The 22,154-nt window shown below is 44.8% G+C and overlaps 1 protein-coding gene across 1 annotated transcript in view; it reads right to left on the bottom strand.

Moving 5' to 3' along the window:
* plpp3 (phospholipid phosphatase 3) overlaps positions 1 to 21,181 on the bottom strand; it is a 48,457-nt gene extending 27,276 nt beyond the window's left edge. Inside the window, 1 exon segment of the mRNA XM_065003121.1 lies at positions 20,625 to 21,181. Coding sequence (XP_064859193.1) covers positions 20,625 to 20,733 — 109 coding nt within the window. The 5' untranslated portion in view covers positions 20,734 to 21,181.
* Positions 21,182 to 22,154: the final 973 nt, after the last annotated feature.

Raw genomic sequence — 22,154 nt, 5'->3', positions numbered from 1 at the left:
TCTTGAGCGATCAGGCTGAGATGCCAGTCCTGTATTATCCTGCCCACCATCTCTATGAGAGCAGCCTGGTATGTAGGCATTCTCTTCATACCACCCCCCCCTACCCCAAAGTGAGTGAGAGAGAGGGCAAGAGCGAGGGAGAGGCGAAAAGAAAGAAAGAGGTGGGCAGGGCTGCTGGCGGGAGCCCAGCTGGACTTGAGTGAATTAAATAAAGATCTTTCATGGGGTTACATCCAGAGATATGGGAGAAAGAGGGAGAGAGAGACAGAGGAGAGAATGGAGGGAGGAGGGAAGAGGGACGTGGGTGGTTTTACGAGCAGAGTCGTGGTTGTGCTCAGTGGAAAGTTTCTATTAGTCTTATCGGATTCTGGTATGCACTTCTCTCCTCTAGACTGAGAGAGAAACCGCAGAACACGCGTGAGAGAGAGAGAGAGAGAGAGAAAGAGAGAGAGAGCAGAGTAAGAGAACGGGAGAGGGAGAGGGAAGAAAGCTGTTTACACACAATTATATTTCCAATATCCAACTTTTAATCTACTGACAACAATATGAGCAATTACCAACCGCAGGACCTGTAGGTGTGTGTGTATGTCTGTGTGTGTGTGCGTGCGCGTGCGTGTGTGCGTGCGCGTGTGTGTGTACATGCATGTGAGTTGTGTGAGCGTGTATGAGAGAGATTACAGCTGGCGCCTGTTTGATTGGCTTTGTGGTTCATTTTGCCGCTGCCAATTAGAGGACCGATTCCTCTCTGAAACTCTAGTGGCACTATACAGGGCTTTAGACCTGTACCCTGAACTACACCCTGATGACTAGGGGAGGGAGGGAGGGAGGGAGGGAGGGAGGGAGGGAAAGGGGAGGATGGGGGTGAATGAGGGTGAATGACGGGAGGTGTAGAGCAGAGGAAGAAGCATTGTGATCTGCTCTAAACAGAGGATTTCCTCTTGTGTCTTGCTGTCTCAGTCATACCAGCCCTGCCTGCGGAGACAGGGGGCCAGGGGTCAAGGATAGAGGGGGAGGGGAAGAGACTAAAGGGTTTGACCCTGTTCGCCCTGCTAGTCTATTAAAGCTACAATCCTCCTCCTCCTCCTCCTTCTCTGTCTCTCCTCTGCGTGAAGATGGATCAGCTCAGCATTAGTGTGCATGCAACTCCGTGTACGTGTGTGTGTGTGTGCGCACGCCATTAGTGATGCGTGGGTTGACTCATAACCCGCTGTCCCAGCGGTTATATCCGCGGGGCAGGCGGGTTTAGGGTCATTAAATACTGTGTGGATGAAGGGCAGGTAGGTGGATTGAATAAAGAGAAAACAATCCATAAATGTATCATTCTTGTGCAATTTATATCTATAGGCTACTTCGAGGTCTGTCTTTCATTATTTTAGGCTATCTGGCATTAGTGCGTATGGCTAAACTTCAGGGCCTAACTGTACACACACCAAATAGCCTACACGCCAATAGCCAAATGCTTTTGGGAACGGGCAGAAAAAGTTCACATCAATCCACAGAGGCAAAGAGGACAATGTCGGAGTTTAGTTTAGGAAGAGAAAAGCTGCGAAATTGGAGAGTTGAAAATAAAGAGATGGGAGGGAGAGAAAAGTCATGTTTGGGAAAGATCTGATGAACTGGTAAAAGACGATGATACCAGTGACGATTGTGAGGCGATATACACATTTAACAGTCACAAGATGGGGACTGCAAATAGGGAAGTTCAAGATGTCTGCTGTTCAGATGGGTTAAATGGAAACTGACATCTGGACAGACTGTAGGTCTGTCCTCTCATATAGCCTTAATATGAACTCCTGCAAAATGAAGGACTTCTTGCAGTAAAATGATACACCAAATGTAGGCAACATTTTTACTCAGGAACATCTTGAAAGAACGTGAATGCTCAGTTAGATACCGCCTGTAGAGGCGCTATCTTTATCAGCATCGTAAACGCTGATAGTATTTCAACCACATAAAATATGCATCGAAGGCCCACTGAAATCTCATCAGAAAAATCATGGGTCGTTTTCGCAGCTTTCTACTTCCTTACAACCAAACTGATTTTGTAGAGAATATTTTTTTCAAATTTTTTTTGTAACGGTGCTTTCAACGGGCCCTAAGCTTCTTTGCTCTGCGAAAGTGAAAAGGGGGACACTTAACCAGTTGCACAACTGAACGCATTCAACCGAAATGTGTCTTCCGCATTTAACCCAACCCCTCTGAATCAGAGGTGAAGTTAATCAAAAACAACACTATGAAAAGCTCATCCAGCTGACAGAGAAAACTTTACCGATGTCAAATAGATTGAAGCGTTCATTCTACTGATTAATGGATTTACTTGGTTTCTAGGGCTACATATCATGAAAGAAGGGAAGCTGCATGTATCTAATTATAGACAAGTTGACTATTAGAAGTGAGAAATTATGAGCAGAAACATACTGTATCTAAATCAGGCAACAACAAAAACTGAAACCCCTGTCCAAAAATAATTGCGCCGTCTCTGACTGTAGCCTACAGCGCATTTTCTATACTGGCGGTTTAGGGTCGAATGCGGGCCTAAGATCGTCACTTTATCACAAATAATCTGGCGGATGCGGACGGGTTGTTAGCAATTTGCGGGTGAACAAACAGCACCACAGCACCACTAGCGTGCGTGTCTACTCGTGACAAGGCTCTTTGAGAGAAAGCTGGACAGACTGGGGATGAAAAAGGGAGGGAAATGACAGGGAGAGAGATAGAGGGGTTGAAAGAGTTCAGGAGGCTACCTGACAACTTTCTGAGGAAGTCAACATTCTCCCTGCTCCTTATTGATGACATAATAAAGGTCTGCTAATCCAATCGTTAGCTAAACTCCAGTTCCGGATTAGAACAAAGGGTTAAAACTCCCTAGCAACTCGATTCACACAGGTACCACAGCTCTAGTGTGTCTGGTCCATTAACTGCGTTATCAGGGCCTTTCTGAGCCCAGAGCAGTTGGGGGCCTGGTCGCTGGTCTGCTCTGATAAGCTGTGTGTACGTGTGTGCATGTATCTGTGTGTGCGAGTGCGTGCGTGTGTGTGTGTGTGTGTGTGTGTGTGTGTGTGTGTGTGTGTGTGTGTGTGTGTGTGTGTGTGTGTGTGTGTGTGTGTGTGTGTGTGTGTGTGGCAGGAGGAGGAGCTCTATGAAGAATGGGTGGCTGGGCACCAGTTCCGCTAGCCCGGCGGCATTGTTCTGATCTGACCCGTCAATGCCAGCGTGTGTGTGTGTGTGTGTGTGCGTGCTACATGGGCATTAAGGTACGGTATGTGTGGACCCTGAGGAACTCTTTAGGAGTGTGCTATTCCACTTTGCAAGGTTAGAGGTCAGGGATCAGGGGTTATGGGTTAGGAGAGAACCCTCACATGAGATCAGTGCCAGCCTGAAATACTGTACTACCAATGACTTGAACAGCTTTAGCATAGAAGCTACAATCTCTCCTCTCCTCTCCCTCTCCTCTACTCTCTCTGCTCTCGTTTTCAATTCTACTCCATAGCTGATCTGTGTATGAGTGTGTTTGAGAGAGTTTTGTCTGTGCAAGCTGCTGATGTCACTCACACATACACAAACACACACACAGAGAGAGACAAGCCGCTGCATCAGCAGAGCACTGTACAGTGTGAATGGCCTCTTTTCTCCTGCAGTGAAAGGGCAGCCAGCTAGGCAGGGTTAGGGCTAGGCAGGGTTAGGGCTAGGCAGGGTTAGGGCTAGGCAGGGTTAGAGCTAGGCAGGGTTAGAGCTATGCAGGGTTAGGGCTAGGCAGGGTTAGGGCTAGGCAGGGTTAGAGCTAGGCAGGGTTAGAGCTAGGCAGGGTTAGGGCTAGGCAGGGTTAGAGCTAGGCAGGGTTAGAGCTAGGCAGGGTTAGAGCTAGGCAGGGTTAGGGCTAGGCAGGGTTAGGGCTAGGCAGGGTTAGAGCTAGGCAGGGTTAGGGCTAGGCAGGGTTAGGGCTAGGCAGGGTTAGAGCTAGGCAGGGTTAGGGCTAGGCAGGGTTAGGGCTAGGCAGGGTTAGAGCTAGGCAGGGTTAGGGCTAGGCAGGGTTAGGGCTAGGCAGGGTTAGGGCTAGGCAGGGTTAGAGCTAGGCAGGGTTAGGGCTAGGCAGGGTTAGGGCTAGGCAGGGTTAGGGCTAGGCAGGGTTAGGGCTAGGCAGAGGGTGCGGGGTGCTTGCTCTGAGAGATTGCTCTGAGACACACAGGCACCTGATAGAACAGCCTCTGGGCCAGGGGTCTTTACAGACAGGCACCTGCAAAAGACAGCCTCTGAGGTCCTTGCTCCAGCTCACCTTACCCCTGACCTCTAAGCCTTAATCCTACATACATTTTTGGTACATCAATTTTTGGACTTATAAATGAATGACACATACCTATTGATTCTTGAAGAATATGCCTCATTAGCTTAGATCAACTGTCCTACCCCATCAGAACCCAAGATAGAAGCTTGTTTTACTCCAATGTTTGTAAACAACGTAAATGTAAACAAACACTGCATAGCTTCAAACATGGTTAAAACTATACATTTGATATCATGGATGGTCAGTCCTTGATTTTCTGTCATTGATTTTGTTTGGTGCAGTATTTCTCAAGTGAAAAAACGTGCATGAACACGATTCGTCTCTCCTTGAATGACAACACACACTTAATTGAAGAATCCCTAATGTTGACCAATCGTAGACTTTGGGGACCGACTTCGGCTTGCCTCGAGAAATGTTTTGTGTGTGCAGCCGAAAAAAACATCCTTGCCAAAGACCAAAACGAACCAAAACGTCACAAAATGTCGTCATAATATATGCACGAACTGTTCCGAACTGTTTTGGATGGGAGGCATTGATATCATGGATGGTCAGTCCTTGATTTTGTTTGGTGCAGTATTATATGCCTTTAGTCTTCGTTTCATAAGGGGGGGAAAGACGGCATGTTTTCCATAGGAGGGGGAACCCAACATGGCACTTTTGAGGCAGAGCTGCTGTGCTCAGAGATCAAATGATATGATCTTCCACCCGCTCCTGTGCCAGACCCCCTGGGGACTGGCGAGTCCAGCACACTGCTTCCATCATGTTATATCTGCTTTAGGAGGGAAACCCGAGACCCCATAGGACCCCAGCAGCACACAGATCCCAGGGCTTTATAGTATAGAGAATAAAGGACAGTGTATAGAATAGAGCCGTCTGTCAGGCCTGCTGGGCGTTCCTCTACATTACCCTGTAGGACAAAGACCTGGTCTGGAAAGTAGGGCTGGAGGCCCTTTGAAAGCTGATGACTCCCCCGCCCTCCCCCCCACCCCCACCCCCACCCCATTCCTCTATTTCTCTACTCGTTCCCCTCTCCTCAAACCCTCCTCCTTTCTCCACCCATCCTTACCGCCAGGCCCCGATATCAGAGGCTCAGAGCACCAGAGCGCCAGCTGTCACTAAGGGAAGAGTGTACCGTCTCTGTCTGGGCTAGAGATCAGGGCCTACTACCCCGGTCAATTCCATTCAATTCAAGAAACATATGTTAACATTGTCAAAGCAAGTGAAGTAGATAATGTACAAAAGTGAAATAAACAATAAAAATGAACAGTAAACATTACACTCACAGAAGTTCCAAAAGAATAAAGACATTACAAATGTCATATTATGTATATATACAGTGTTGTAACGAAGGTTGCCTCTCTCTCCCTCTGTGTGTGTGTGTGTGTGTGTGTGTGTGTGTGTGTGTGTGTGTGTGTGTGTGTGTGTGTGTGTGTGTACATGTTTAACTATACTTGTGGGGACATTTTGTTCGTCCCCACAAGGTCAAATGCAAATTTCTAGGGGGTTTAAGATTAAGGTTAGAATTAGTGTTAGGGTTAGAATTAGGTTTAGGAGCTAAGGTTAGGTTTAGGATTAAGGTTAGGTTTTGAGGTTAAGGTTAGAGTTAAGATTTGAGTTCAGTTTAGGGGTCAGGGAAAATAGGATTTTGAATGGGACTGAATGTTGTGTCCCCACAAGATTAGTTGTATTTTTTAATTTTCTATTTCAGCTTTATTTAACCAGGTAGGCCAGTTGAGAACAAGTTCTCATTTACAACTGTGACCTGACCAAGATAAAGCACTGCGACAAAAACAACAACACAGAGTTTCACGTGGGATAAACAAACGTACAGTCAATAACACAATAGAACATCTATGTGCAGTGTGTGCAAATGAAGTAAGGAGGTAAGGCAATAAATAGGCCATAGTAGCAAAGTAATTACAATTTAGCAAATTAACACTGGAGTGATAAATGTGCAGATGAGGATGTGCAAGTAGAAATACTGGTGTGCTAAAGAGCAGAAGAAAATATACATACAGTATATATATATGGGGATGAGGCAGGGAGTTGGTCGGATGGGCTATTTACAGATGGGCTGTGTACAGCTGCAGCGACCGGTAAGCTGCTCTGACAGCCGATGCTTGAAGTTAGTGTGTGTGTGTGTGTGTGTGTGTGTGTGTGTGTGTGTGTGTGTGTGTGTGTGTGTGTGCTTGCGTGCTCAAAGAAGTAAGTGTGAGCTTCTATTTCTATCAAGACAATGGATGTTAAATCCCGGCTATAGTGTGAGCGGCCTCAGTATTGTTCTCCAGTTTAGCAGTGACCCTCTCCTCTCCAGCCCTCTGTATGTAAACAGGACAGAGAGAGTGTCAGAGAGAAGGATAAGAACTAACAGCCTTATAACAGCCTTTTAACCGCCTCTTGCTGGATAAGACTACATCCAAACAATAGAATCACAAAGTCTGAAATACAGCCCCAGAAAGCCTCTGTAACATGTATCTCCTGTCAACTAAATAACCAGCCAATGACACGGCGGAAGGGCGGGAGTATCTGAGAGATACACAAGCAGTGAGGAACTAACTCTCTATCTCCCCTTTCTGCAGCTCTCCCCTCCATCCCTCTCTCTCTCTACCCCGAGGACTATTAGTGCTCGTTAGCGGCACAAAGAGCCCAGACGCATCAAAAGAACCATTGTTCTCCAAAACAGTGAATATCTCCCCACCCCCAGAGAGAGAGAGAGGGAGTCCGTATTGAGGCCAGAGGGGCCAGTGTGACAGTGAAGAGAAGAGATGGAGAGATGAGGCCCTGTCAAGGATGGTAGGGACAAAGCGAAGAGAGAGGGAGAGACTGGAGAGAGAGACAGAAGGGGCTGTCAGATGTTTATGTGTGATGCTCACACACAGAACACACACTCGAAACGTCAACTTGAAACCCACACTTAGAACATACAGCTAAACACCCTGGAATTATAATCAAGAGTTCAAGACGCATGCACGATCAGACACCCACACACACAGACAGAGGAGTAAGATCAGACACCCACACACACAGACAGATGAGTAAGATCAGACACCCACACACACAGACAGAGGAGTAAGATCAGACACACACATACACAGACAGAGGAGTAAGATCAGACACCCACACACACAGACAGAGGAGTAAGATCAGACACCCACACACACAGACAGAGGAGTAAGATCAGACACCCACACACACAGACAGAGGAGTAAGATCAGACACCCACACACACAGAGACAGATGAGTAAGATCAGACATACACACACACAGACAGAGGAGTAAGATCAGACACACACATACACAGACAGAGGAGTAAGATCAGACACCCACACACACAGACAGAGGAGTAAGATCAGACACCCACACACACAGACAGAGGAGTAAGATCAGACACCCACACACACAGACAGAGGAGTAAGATCAGACACCCACACACACAGAGACAGATGAGTAAGATCAGACACCCACACACACAGACAGAGGAGTAAGATCAGACACCCACACACACAGACAGAGGAGTAAGATCAGACACCCACACACACAGACAGATGAGTAAGATCAGACACCCACACACACAGACAGAGGAGTAAGATCAGACACACACATACACAGACAGAGGAGTAAGATCAGACACCCACACACACAGACAGAGGAGTAAGATCAGACACCCACACACACAGACAGAGGAGTAAGATCAGACACCCACACACACAGACAGAGGAGTAAGATCAGACACACACACACACAGACAGAGGAGTAAGATCAGACACCCACACACACAGACAGATGAGTAAGATCAGACACCCACACACACAGACAGATGAGTAAGATCAGACACCCACACACACAGACAGATGAGTAAGATCAGACACCCACACACACAGACAGAGGAGTAAGATCAGACACCCACACACACAGACAGGGGAGTAAGATCAGACACACACATACACAGACAGAGGAGTAAGATCAGACACCCACACACACAGACAGATGAGTAAGATCAGACACCCACACACACAGACAGAGGAGTAAGATCAGACACCCACACACACAGAGACAGATGAGTAAGATCAGACACACACACACACACACAGACAGATGAGTAAGATCAGACACACACACACACAGACAGAGGAGTAAGATCAGACACCCACACACACAGACAGAGGAGTAAGATCAGACACCCACACACACAGACAGAGGAGTAAGATCAGACACCCACACACACAGACAGAGGAGTAAGATCAGACACCCACACACACAGACAGAGGAGTAAGATCAGACACCCACACACACAGACAGAGGAGTAAGATCAGACACCCACACACACAGACAGAGGAGTAAGATCAGACACCCACACACACAGAGACAGATGAGTAAGATCAGACACACACACACACACAGACAGATGAGTAAGATCAGACACACACACACACAGACAGAGGAGTAAGATCAGACACCCACACACACAGACAGAGGAGTAAGATCAGACACCCACACACACAGACAGAGGAGTAAGATCAGACACCCACACACACAGACAGAGGAGTAAGATCAGACACCCACACACACAGACAGATGAGTAAGATCAGACACCCACACACACAGACAGAGGAGTAAGATCAGACACCCACACACACAGACAGAGGAGTAAGATCAGACACCCACACACACAGACAGATGAGTAAGATCAGACACCCACACACACAGACAGAGGAGTAAGATCAGACACACACATACACAGACAGAGGAGTAAGATCAGACACCCACACACACAGACAGAGGAGTAAGATCAGACACCCACACACACAGACAGAGGAGTAAGATCAGACACCCACACACACAGACAGAGGAGTAAGATCAGACACCCACACACACAGACAGAGGAGTAAGATCAGACACACACACACACAGACAGAGGAGTAAGATCAGACACCCACACACACAGACAGAGGAGTAAGATCAGACACCCACACACACAGACAGAGGAGTAAGATCAGAGGAGCAGAGGACAGGTCAAGTGAATCGGCATCATTATTCCTATCACACACGCTGGCTACAGAAAGCACAAAGGGCACCGCATATGGCAAGCACAAATACGCTGCCCGCACAGCCAGTCCAGTCTGTTACACTAACATATCTAATGACAGCCCTGAGGCCTCAGAAACCCCGCAAGTGTATCATTATCATCTAGCCGTACAACCAGTAGCCTCAAACACCAGCTGTGACTGTGTGTGTGCGTGTGTGTGTGTGCGCCTGTGCGTGTGTGTGTTTGCCATATGCCGTCCTCTTGTGTATGCTGTCACGTAACCAGTACAACCAGCAGCCGGAGACCAGGTGGCTGTTTAAGAGAAACACATCAGCCTGGGCATGATGCCACTTAGATTATAAACACGCACTCACACTCTTGGAAGTCTGGGTGCCCTATATGAAGGTTGGCGTAGACAACATGCAAGGAGCTAAGTCTAGTTATGTAAGGCAGTAATACTGGAGCTAAAGCCTCAGGAGCTAACTCACCTTCTACACAACAGAACACAGGCTCTGAATAGAGAAGGAATCCATACCATAACAAACGCATCGGCCCAACCCTAACCCCATAGCAACTCAACCATAATACCAACCATATCACAATACCAAACCAGAAATGTCCTGTATACTATAGACATCATGTTCACATGCGTGACCCTCTACAGCAGGGTTATTCAACTCTTACCCTACGAGGTCCAGAGCCTGCTGGTTGTCTGTTCGACCTGATTGCACACACCTAAATATCGAAATAAGTCCCTGATTAGAGGGGGAAATGAAGAAAGAAAACGCTGTGGAACTGTCTTCAACGTCCAGAGTTGAGTTTGAGGGCTCTATTGGTTAGTGTGGCCCTGTATCAATGCACAGAACTGTAAATAACTGTGTGTGTGTGTGTGTGTGTGTGTGTGTGTGTGTGTGTGTGTGTGTGTGTGTGTGTGTGTGTACTTACAATAAATGTCAATAATAACACTGCAGGCCTCGTGTCCTCTCTCAGACTAAAACCTCTGTAGCAGGATACAGCCATGGAATAGCAGGAAGAGGAATGAGTGGAGGTGTACATAGCATATCACATAGATTACAGAGATGGAATAGCAGGAAGAGGAATGAGTGGAGGTGTACATAGCATATCACATAGATTACAGAGATGGAATAGCAGGAAGAGGAATGAGTGGAGGTGTACATAGCATATCACATAGATTACAGAGATGGAATAGCAGGAAGAGGAATGAGTGGAGGTGTACATAGCATATCACATAGGTTACAGCCATGGAATAGCAAGAAGAGGAATGAGTGGAGGTGTACATAGCATATCACATAGGTTACAGCCATGGAATAGCAAGAAGAGGAATGAGTGGAGGTGTACATAGCATATCACATAGATTACAGAGATGGAATAGCAAGAAGAGGAATGAGTGGAGGTGTACATAGCATATCACATAGGTTACAGCCATGGAATAGCAAGAAGAGGAATGAGTGGAGGTGTACATAGCATATCACATAGGTTACAGCCATGGAATAGCAAGAAGAGGAATGAGTGGAGGTGTACATAGCATATCACATAGATTACAGAGATTATTTACCATCTCTAGTCAACCCAATAATGGTTTATGTTCTCTCTTGATGGAAAGAGGTCTGTAAACATACCGGTTTACATGAGTTTAAACCCAGCTCCTCTTCCCATATCAGCCTGACGACTCCCACTCAAACTGCTGTCTGTCTGTAGTGCGTGAGCCAAGTCACTGTGTGTCCTCTAAAACAGGGCTCTCCGACCTTGTTCCCTGACAGCTAGGGTTGGAGAGACCTGGACTAGAGTAGACCCGTAAAAAGATGTAATACGGTACTTCCTGGAGCGACCCGATCTGTAAACACAACTGTGTTTGGTCTACCGGAGAATAAACAGCACCACTCACAACAATTAACCCAAAATCTGTTTGGTATGTGTGTGTTACTGTGTGTTTACAGTTGTGACGTGAGCCACCTATGGTTAGATTAGTCATCCATCCAACAGGCGCCTGGCTAACACTAGGGCTACCAGCCTGCAAGTAAACTACTCACATTCCTCCCTCTACAGGGTCCCACTACCACCATCACTCCACTGATTGAGCTAGGGAGAGGGAGAGGGGGCTGGCAAAGTGGGGTTAGAGGGAGGTAGAGGTGTGGAGGAGGGAGGAGGCAGGAGGAGGGAGGACGCAGGAGGGAGAGGGGGCTGGCAAAGTGGGGTTAGAGGGAGGTAGAGGTGTGGAGGAGGGAGGAGGAGGGAGGAGGCAGGAGGAGGGAGCACCCTTTCCTGAGTGCCCCCCACACACACACACACACACACACACACACACACACACACACACACACACACACACACACACAATTACGCCAGATGTCAAGAGAGTTCGGTACTGGATTGGAGGAATGTAAGAAATCCTGTTAAATATGTATAGAGCCGGTCAGTCAGTCAGAATAAAGTGTCTGAGGAGGGATACTCATACTGGGGAGATAGAGTATAGGGTTAAAGTTATGTACGTGATTGAATGGGTTAAAGTTAGGTAAAACTGCTGTAATGTATTGCTGTAAGTCTTAATGGGAGGTAGAGACAAGGGTAACAGCCGCTATAGGTGGTGAATGTTAGTATCGGCTAATTCCCCAGGACTCTAATGCTATTCAGAGACTGACGTCAGATCAGACTGCACACGCAAACACACATTACCTCAAATCTCAAATTCATCTAATTCAGTGACATGAGGAAATGTTAATAATAATGAATATGTACCGCCTGCTCCCGCTCTTCCCCCCTGGCGCTTGAGGGCCCTGCATTACGCACTCCTGCCTTCCCTCGTCACCTTCCCAGAATCCCCTGCTCTGCTCCCCACTGCTGTATTGACTGTTGTTTGTCATTGTGTATCTGTGTTCGGACGCTGTTTCTGTCTTGCTCTTTGTCTGTTCATAATTAAATGTCAACCTGCTTCTCATCTCTGGCCTCGGTCCTTACAGAATAAGATTGGTCGCTATAGAGACATTTGCTTAGCTACATTTACTTAGCATTTACTTTCACTGTTTGTTGCCTTCTGAGCAGCCAACTGGATTAAAAGTCGGAGTGGAGAGGAGAGAGAGAGAGAGAGAGAGAGAGAGAGAGGGAGGGACTGGAATTTATATTCTGAGAAAGATGCCAACCTTGAATAGTTCCCCAGCTCTAGTCTGAGCATCAACACACAGGCACACAAATACACACACAAACACACACACACACACACACACAGACAGACAGACAGACAGACAGACAGACAGACAGACAGACAGACAGACAGACAGACAGACAGACACACACACACACACACACACACACAGTGCTCCAGTCCCGCAGCATCTCCACCGAGAACACGTCTTCTAACAAACATCTGCAACATCTGCAATCTTCCCCTCTCAAACAGCCCTGGGATGTGTGCGTGTGGCGTGTGTGTATTTCCCATGTTCGTGCATGCTCTTTCCAACTATGACAATCAGCAGATGCTGTAATATGTGTCCAACAGCCAGTATGGGATTAAGGACTAGAGCTCAACTGTTTACTGTCTGTCTGTCTCAATCCCTCTCTGGGCTGCTGTTCTCTCTGACAGTATAGAAGCTGATTTATATATTATCTCTGATTTATACAAGAGGAACAGGAGGGTCTATAAACTGTCTGCCTAGACGGTGTTCAGCAGAACCCTGCATGTGTTGGGGGAGTGGCAGGTAGTACTCTGTCTTATCCCTGAGGTTCTCCTGCCACTTAAACATCACCATCGGACGCCCTCACACACACACACACCCACTTGCAGCACACACTCGGGTAAGGACAAAGCCCATTCCCAATTGTACATTCTTCAAGTCCTCCACACTCGCATTCCTACCCCTTTCATTCCCCCTGATAGCCCCCCTCTATCTCCTCTTCTCTTTCTCTAGATTCATCCCTCCCTCCCTCACCCCCACGCCACTAAACCAGGCCAGTGAATAAAAACAGACAGCTTGTCCAAGTTTAGCATCACAAAGAAAGAGAGTGAGAGTGTGTGTGTGCGTGCGTGCATGTGTGTGTGTGTGTGTGTGGGTATGTGCACGTGTGTGTGTGCGTACCAGCCTGTATTTCTAAAGTGGAAGAAGTTGGTTTGTGGAGGAAATGTACTCCACATGGATTCAAAGTCTCAAGGAGTTGATATGAAACAGTGAATCTGTTTCTGAGTTTATATAAAACAGTGAATCTGTTTCTGAGTTTATATAAAACAGTGAATCTGTTTCTGAGTTTATATACAACAGTGAATCTGTTTCTGAGTTTATATAAAACAGTGAATCTGTTTCTGAGTTTATATAAAACAGTGAATCTTGTTTAATTAATGTTTATGAAGCAAATGCTACACTGAGTGTACAAAACATTAGGAACACCTGCTCTTTCCAAGACATAGACTGACCAGGTGAATCCAAACAGATCTTAGAAGGGTCTTAGACAACATCTACCAGAAAATGTCTTAAAATGTATTAGAAATACACCAAAACACAATAATGTTGAAGTAAAGACCCCTCACAACTAATATCAACACTTATGTTTAGTTATGGAGAAATTATTTATCTTCTGTAAGTTTAAGAAAAGGGACCTTCTGCCTTGTCATTCTGTTACCAAATTGGTGATAGAATTACCCAAAAAGGCTACAATGGGAAATCACAGTTGTGTCACCTGCTTCTGTCCTCCCTTCCACTGGCATACTGTTATATTCAGCTCATAACTGTTTCCCCTTCCACTGGCATACTGTTATATTCAGCTCATAACTGTTTCCCCTTCCACTAGCATACTGTTATATTCAGCTCATAACTGTTTCCCTTCCACTGGCATACTGTTATATTCAGCTCATAACTGTTTTCTTTCACTTTCTATTGTCTTGTGGTTAAAGCAAGAGTGTGAAAACTGTCAGGACAACCCTGCCCTCTCTCTCTCTCCCCAGTTAATGTCACCTCTCAGACTGACACCTACCATGACACCTACCACCTACCCTCTTTCCATTTACTGTAACAAGCATCCTCACCCACTGAGCACCAACCGACACCGGACGCCCATCTATATTGAAAAGTAGTTGAAACTTGGTCAGTCCGCCCTGGCTGGACCAAATCTGAACCAATCATAGGTGTCTATGTTTCCCAGGTTTGGACAGCACAGTAGAATACGATAGAGAACAGTATGAAAACAGTTGTGAAAACAGTACTGTATTTTACTGTACATATCTATTTGACTACTTTACTGTACTCTACTTTAAATGGTTTACGTATTCAGCAGACACTTATCCAGAGCGACTTACAGGAGCAATTAGGGTTAAGTGCCTTAGTCAGCCTTTGATTTGAACCAGTAACTTTGAGTTTTTTAAAAACTTATTTGTATTTATTTAACTTTTATTTAACTAAGCAAGTCAGTTAAGAACAAATTCTTATTTACAATGACGGCCTATACGGTTACTGGCCCAACGCTCTTAACTGCTAGGCGACCTGCCACCCCCTTCCTACCTGTGCTCTGCTGTGCTGTTCTGTTTTTTCACTCTGCTTCCATCCAGCAAACGGTACCGGAGCATCACGGCTCTCGGACCAACAGGCTCCGGAGCAGCTTCTTCCCCCTGGCAATAAGAGTGAGTGCTACACCCGGACTATCTGCATTGACACTATCTTGCACAGACGGTGCTCACAAACGTGTGAAACATAGACGTTTATGATTGTTCCAGATTTGGAGTTCATTACAATAATAGCCAGTGTGTATAACAATACCCACATTTGCAAAAGAAGGACATTGCATATTTCTACCTTTGTGTACCTATTCAGGATACATCACCATAAAGGGAATGATATTCATATCCATAATTATGCATTTCTGTATAGTAAAGATAAGAGACCCATGATGTAATTCTGTAACTGTACTTCCATTACTGGACGTAAATCCACTTCACCTACTGTAATTTAATAACCCAAATATTATTTTCAAGGTGTTATGTAATAACTGATACCCCATTCTTTCTGCAGAATCTTAATTCATTGCAGATATTTAACAGAGTTTTTTGGAAAATTTGGTTGCATAACAAAACTGTGGGAGATTTTACCGTAATTCTGTTACCAAACTTTGCATCTGCACAGTTCTTCAAGTAAATGTGTTTTTGTGAAATTTTCTGTGTAAATTGTTCAAAGTAGTCCTTCTGCATAGAATTGTATGGTTTGTTAAACTTTGAAATCAATGTTTTTTCAAAGAGTAATTTGGTTGTCGTGGAATTGCCCATCTATCTCTGTGCACAGAGCAGGGTTTACAGTTGAGAGACCTTCCCCCTGACTCACAACACATGTTTAAACAATTAGAGAGAGAGAGAGAGAGAGAGAGAGAGAGAGAGAGAGGGGAGGGAGAGAGAGAGAGAGAGAGAGAGAGAGAGAGAGAGAGAGAGAGAGTGCGAGAGGATAGAGAGAGAGAGAGAGAGAGAGAGGGGAGGGAGAGAGAGAGAGAGAGAGGAGAGAGAGAGAGAGAGGGGAGAGAGAGAGAGAGAGAGAGAGATGAGGGAGGGAGGGAGGGAGGGAGAGAAACAGAGAGAGAGAGAGATAGAGAGAGATAATCTGCTGTAGAGTGATGGGGTACGGACAGCTGAAGGGGATTTTCTGGAAGGTTGTGGAAGAGAATGTGTAAAGTTAGGCTTGACTCCCTAATCCTGCTCTCAGAGAAAGAGGGTGAGAAAGAGGGAGAACGAGAGAGAAACAGAAGAGATGGCTAGCATTGGTAACACTCAAGGGGGTCTACAGTTCAAACGAGCCATCATCACCTCAGAAACACACAAACGCATTCCATGTCTATTTCTATTCCAATTCCACACCATTCCTTGTATATTTCTATTCCAATTTCACACCATTCCATTTTTATTTTTATTCTTAAACTCTAGTCCTAGTTTCATACCATTCCTGTTCTCTAGATGGAAAGAGAGCTCAGCAGGTAATATGAGCAATAAGGGAAAGGGAGGATGGCTGGAGGGGAGAGGGCCTGGCGGGCTATTTAATTAAGGTGCAGTAAAATGTGCAAGTTACAGCACTTTAAAACATCTGCAACATCTCTCCCCCTGGACACACACACACACACACACACACACACACACACACACACACACACACACACACACACACACACAGAGCCCTTCAGGAGGTTGAAAAGTTATACAGCTGCACCATCGAGAGCATCTTGAAGCTGCACTTGACGCATTTATGAAACTACTTATTCCAGTTAATAATAAGAATGTACCCATTAAGAAAATGACTGTAAAAACTGTTAAATCCCCTTGGATCGATGAGGAATTGAAAAATTGTATGGTTGACAGGGATGAGGCAAAAGGTATGGCAATTAGGTCTGGCAACCCAACTGATTGGCAAACGTACTGCAAATTTAGAGATCATATGATTAAACTAAATAAAAATAAACTACACTATGAAACAAAGATACATTATTTAAAGAATTATAAAAAGTAAAAAGTAAAAAGCTTAGGGGCACCTTAAATTAAATTTCGGGGAAAAAGCCAACTCGGTTCCTTCATTCCTTGAATCAGATGGCTCATTCGTCACAAAGCCCACTGATATTGAAAACTACTTTAATTACTTTTTCATTGACAAGATGAGCAAATTTGGGGATGGCATGCCAGCAAAAGACGCTGACACTACATATCCAAGTATATCGGACCAAATTATGAAAGACAAGAAGTATACTTTTAAATTCTGTAATGTCAGTATGGAAGAGGGGAAAAAATGATTGTTGTCTATCAACAATGACAAGCCACCAGGGTCTGACAATCTGGTTGGAAAATTACTGAGGATAATAGCAGACAATATTGCCACTCCTATTTGCCACATCTTTAATTTAAGCCTACTAGAGAGTGTGTGCCCTCAGTCCTGGAGGGAAACTAAAGTCATTCCTGCTACCCAAGAATAGTAAAGCCACCTTTACTGGCTCAAATAGCCGACCAATCAGCCTGTTACCAACACTTATTAAACTTCTGGACTAAATTGTGTTTGACCAGATATAATGCTATTTCACAGTAAACAAATTGACAACAGAATTTCAGCATGCTCATAGGGAAGGACACTCAACAAGCACAGCACTTACACAAATGACGGTTGATTGGCTGAGAGAAATTGATGATAAAATGATTGTGGGGCCGTCTTGTTAGACTTCAGTGCAGCTTTTGACATTATCGATCATAGTCTGCTGCTGGAAAAATGTACAGTATGTGTTATGGCTTTACACCCCCTGCTATAATGCGGATAAATAGTTACTTGTCTTGTCTAATAGATCACAGAGGGTGTTTTTTAATGGAAGCCTCTCAAATATAATCCAGTTAGAATCAGGAATTCCCCAGGGTAACTGTTTAGGTCCCTTGTTTTTTTCCCCAATTTTTACTAACAACATGCCACTGAGTGTCTATGTATGCGGATGACCAAACACTATACACGTCAGCTACTACAGCAACTGAAATGACTGCAACACTTAGCAAAGAGCTGCAGTTAGTTTCTGGGTGGGTGGCAAGAAATAAGTTATCCCTAAATATTTTTAAAACTAAAAGCATTGTATTTAGAACAAAACACTCACTAAATCCTAAACCCTAAACTTCAACTAAATATTGTAATAAATCATGTGGAAATTGAGCAAGTTGAGATGACTAAACTGCTTGGAGTAACCCTAGAATGTAAACTGTCATGGTCAAAACATATTGATGCAGTAGTAGCTAAGATGGGGAGAAGTCTGTCTATAATAAAACTTAACAACACTTTCAACAAGGCATGTCCTACAGGCTCTAGTTTTGTCGCACCTTGACTACTGTTCAGTCGTGTGGTCAGGTGCCACAAAAAAGGACAGGAAAATTGCAATTGGCTCAGAACAGGGCAGCACGATTGCCACTTGGATGTACACAGAGAGATAATAGATAATATTCATAATATGCATGTCAATCTCTCCTGGCTGAAAGTGGAGGAGAGATTGACTTCATCACTACTTTTATTTATGAAAGGTATTGACATGTTGAATGCACCGAGCAGTCTGCCTAAACTACTGGCACACAGCTCGGACACCAATGCATACCATACAAGACATGCCATAAGAGGTCTCTTCACAGTCCCCAAATCCAGAACAGACTATGAGATGCACAAAGTACTACATAGAGCCATGACTACATGGAACTCTACTCCACAGTACTACATAGAGCCATGACTACATGGAACTCTACTCCACAGTACTACATAGAGCCATGACTACATGGAACTCTACTCCACAGTACTACATAGAGCCATGACTACATGGAACTCTACTCCACAGTACTACATAGAGCCATGACTACATGGAACTCTACTCCACAGTACTACATAGACCATGACTACATGGAACTCTACTCCACAGTACTACATAGAGCCATGACTACATGGAACTCTACTCCACAGTACTACATAGACCATGACTACATGGAACTCTACTCCACAGTACTACATAGACCATGACTACATGGAACTCTACTCCGCATCAAGTAACTGACGCAAGCAGTAAAATTAGATTTAAAAAAACAGACAAAAAAAACACCTTATGGAACAGCAGGGACTGTGAAGCAACACAAACATTGGCACAGGCACAGGCACACGCACACACACACACACACACACACACACACACACACACACACACACACATGGATTTAGTACTGTAGCTATGTGGTAGTGGTGGAGTAGGGACCTGGGGGCACACAGTGTGTTATGAAATCTGTGAATGTAATGTTTTTAAAATTGTATAAACTGCCTTAATTTTAATACATACAAATACAAATATCAGTCGGTTTCAGAGGAAGGCCCGAAAAAAATGACAAAGACTTCAGCCACCCAAGCCATAGACTGTTTACTCTGCTTCCATCCAGCAAACACTGTACCGGAACATCGCGGCTCTCGGACCAACGGGCTCCAGAACAGCTTCTTCCCCCTGGTCATAAGACTGCTAAATGGTTACCCGGACTATCTGCATTGACCCTATCTTGCACTGACTTTGCACACTCACAATACTATACAGTATATACACTATTTAACACACTCACACACACTACACTGACACTCTCACACAAACCACCACGCAATCACATACACTACATACACACACACACACACACACACACAAAACACACACGCATGTCGATGCCACACACACATACATACAGTTTCACACACATCCTTTCCTCCTGCTACTTTGTTTGTTATTTTACTCGTATTATTATCTATCCTGATGCCTAGTCACTTTACCCTGCCTTCATGTACATTTCTACCTCACATACCTCATACTCCTGCATAGTGATATGGTACTGGTACTCCGGGTATATATCTTCATTCTTGTGTATTTTATTCGTTGTGTTACGATTTGTATTTTTCTGGTTTTTAAAACTCTGCGTTGGGTAGGGCTCATAAGCAGCATTAAAGTCTACACCTGTTGTATTCGGTGCATGTGACAAATACAATTTGATTTGACACACACACACACAAACACACACACACACACACATACACACACACGGGGACCTTTCCTACTGTTAATTGAGATAATCTAATATCCAATTCCAGACTCTGAAAACTGTAGAGTTAATAACATTTATAAACTATTTGATTTAACTGTAACTTAATAAATTGAGTTAGGTTAATGTTCAGAGTCAGAGTCTTGTTCAGTCAGACAGTGGTCTTTAGGACACCATATGCCATGTTGGCTGACCACTTCACATCATGTCAACAACCACAATGTGTTCTCTCTCAGTGGCACTTAAAACGTAGTCCCATGGTCCTGGTTCTCACTGTCTGGCGTCTATTTCACGGTCTGACTCTGATCACGTTAACGAAGTGTGTTAGGTGGACATGGTGCAGGTTGTTAACATATTACATTATTTTAAATATAGTATGTCCCTTTGGACATATTGGATGCAGTTGTGTTCACTCTCTCGCTCTCTCTCTGCTCAGGGTTGCGTGCCCACTCCCGCCGTCTCTCTCTCTCTGCTCAGGGTTGCGTGCCCACTCCCGCCGCCTCTCTCTCTCTGTTATGACACACTGACAGTTGTTCTGTTTTCACTGATAGTACATTATAGTGAGCGCAGTTTTATACATATTGGTCACACCCTTTAACGTGTTTGAATATGTTATGTAATTGCCCAATTTGTTATAGGCCGCACTTTTCCCTGGTGACATTACTGTGTGACACTATTGTCACGTTCTTGTCACGTTATAGTTCATTCCGTGCTGTCAAGTCATTTCATTTGTTTACAGTTGGGACTAATATGTCTTTGAAACTCACCTAGGAGCAGGCAGAAGAGGTCCAGTCCTATCAACAGTTTCCTCTTGGTGTTATCGATGCCGTTGTTGTTGTTTAATGAAGTCCCTCCGTTTCTGTTCTGTTGTGCCATGGCTTTCTCATACAAAATACTGTTGCATGTAAGAATCCCGTCTCCAGTTAAAATCCCACAAGCGTGCTAAACACAAACTAAATCACGTTATTTAGTCCGTCAAGTTTTCCAGCCGAAAAGATGCGAATGTCACTGAGTAGCCAACTATGTGAAACTAACTTCCCAACTAAGAAGAGGTTCTGCAAACGTATCAGTGCTGCAACGATGCGATGCCTCGTCTTAAACAAATACAACATATATTTTAGCCTACTATTAGAGACGTTTAACTTTTCCACTGAAGTCGCCTCTTCAGAACCTGGATAAAAAAACTTTACGTCTGTCCGGTCCACGCTTTAGGGATGGTAAACGTGTGTAACGGCGCTATAATGAATGAAGCCTGCTTCTCCCTCTCCTCTCTCTCAGTCCGCTTCAAAGCCTGGCAGAAAATAGCGCTCTGAGCGCTGGGAGAGAGACCGTAGTTTTATCAACCCCCCCCCCCCCCCCCCCCCCCCGCCCCCCTCTTCTCTCTGCTACAGCCCAGTAATAAGCTCCAGACCTCCTGCTAGAAAACTTTCTCTGGACCTGGATAAAGAGCAGTCCGACATTGCTCCCAGCGGTGGTTACGGAGAGGCCAACACAGAACACATCATAAAAGGGCGTTTGTGTGCAGTGGCGATTTTAGCATGTGCATCTTGATGGGGCAAACTGAACCCATTTTATTTTTTAGATGCATGCCAGCAAAGCCACTACACAACATTTTATTATTTTATTAGGCCTGTGTGGTCTAAAAAGGAACGAAAATAGAATCACGAGGATCCACTTTTATATACAATATTCCAGCGCAAAGACAGCACATTGCGCAACAAAAAGAACCCTTGAAATATCAACTGGAATTATATTTGACTGGGAAGAGACTGTCACTGGTTACAGACCCAACAAGATTATATAGTATCCCCTCCTCGTGAAGAAAAGCACATGAGCTAATTATAATACACAAAGTAGGCAAAACAATTCAATAATTCCAACATTCCCTAAAATGATGACTAAGAGACTAATGAGATAGACCTATATAAGCAATATAACACTTGAGATGTACAAACTATGGCATCGGTGGCGACCCGTCATTCAGGGCAGAGGCCCATCTGTTTTGAGCCCCACATTTTTAGCAAAAATGACGTCAATGATCTTCAGGATGACCGTTCAAAACGTATTTTCCCAGTCCAAGCTCGTTTTTTCCCAGTCCAAGCTCGTTTTTTCCCAGTCCAAGCTCGTATTTTCCCAGTCCAAGCTCGTTTTTTCCCAGTCCAAGCTCGTATTTTCCCAGTCCAAGCTCGTTTTTTCCCAGTCCAAGCTCGTTTTTTCCCAGTCCAAGCTCGTTTTTTCCCAGTCCAAGCTCGTTTTTTCCCAGTCCAAGCTCGTATTTTCCCAGTCCAAGCTCGTTT

Source organism: Oncorhynchus nerka, linkage group LG17 (assembly GCF_034236695.1).
Source record: "Oncorhynchus nerka isolate Pitt River linkage group LG17, Oner_Uvic_2.0, whole genome shotgun sequence".
NCBI lineage: Eukaryota > Metazoa > Chordata > Actinopteri > Salmoniformes > Salmonidae > Oncorhynchus > Oncorhynchus nerka.
The sequence above is the reverse complement of the archived record's forward strand: the minus strand, read 5'-3'. Positions and strand labels throughout refer to the sequence as shown.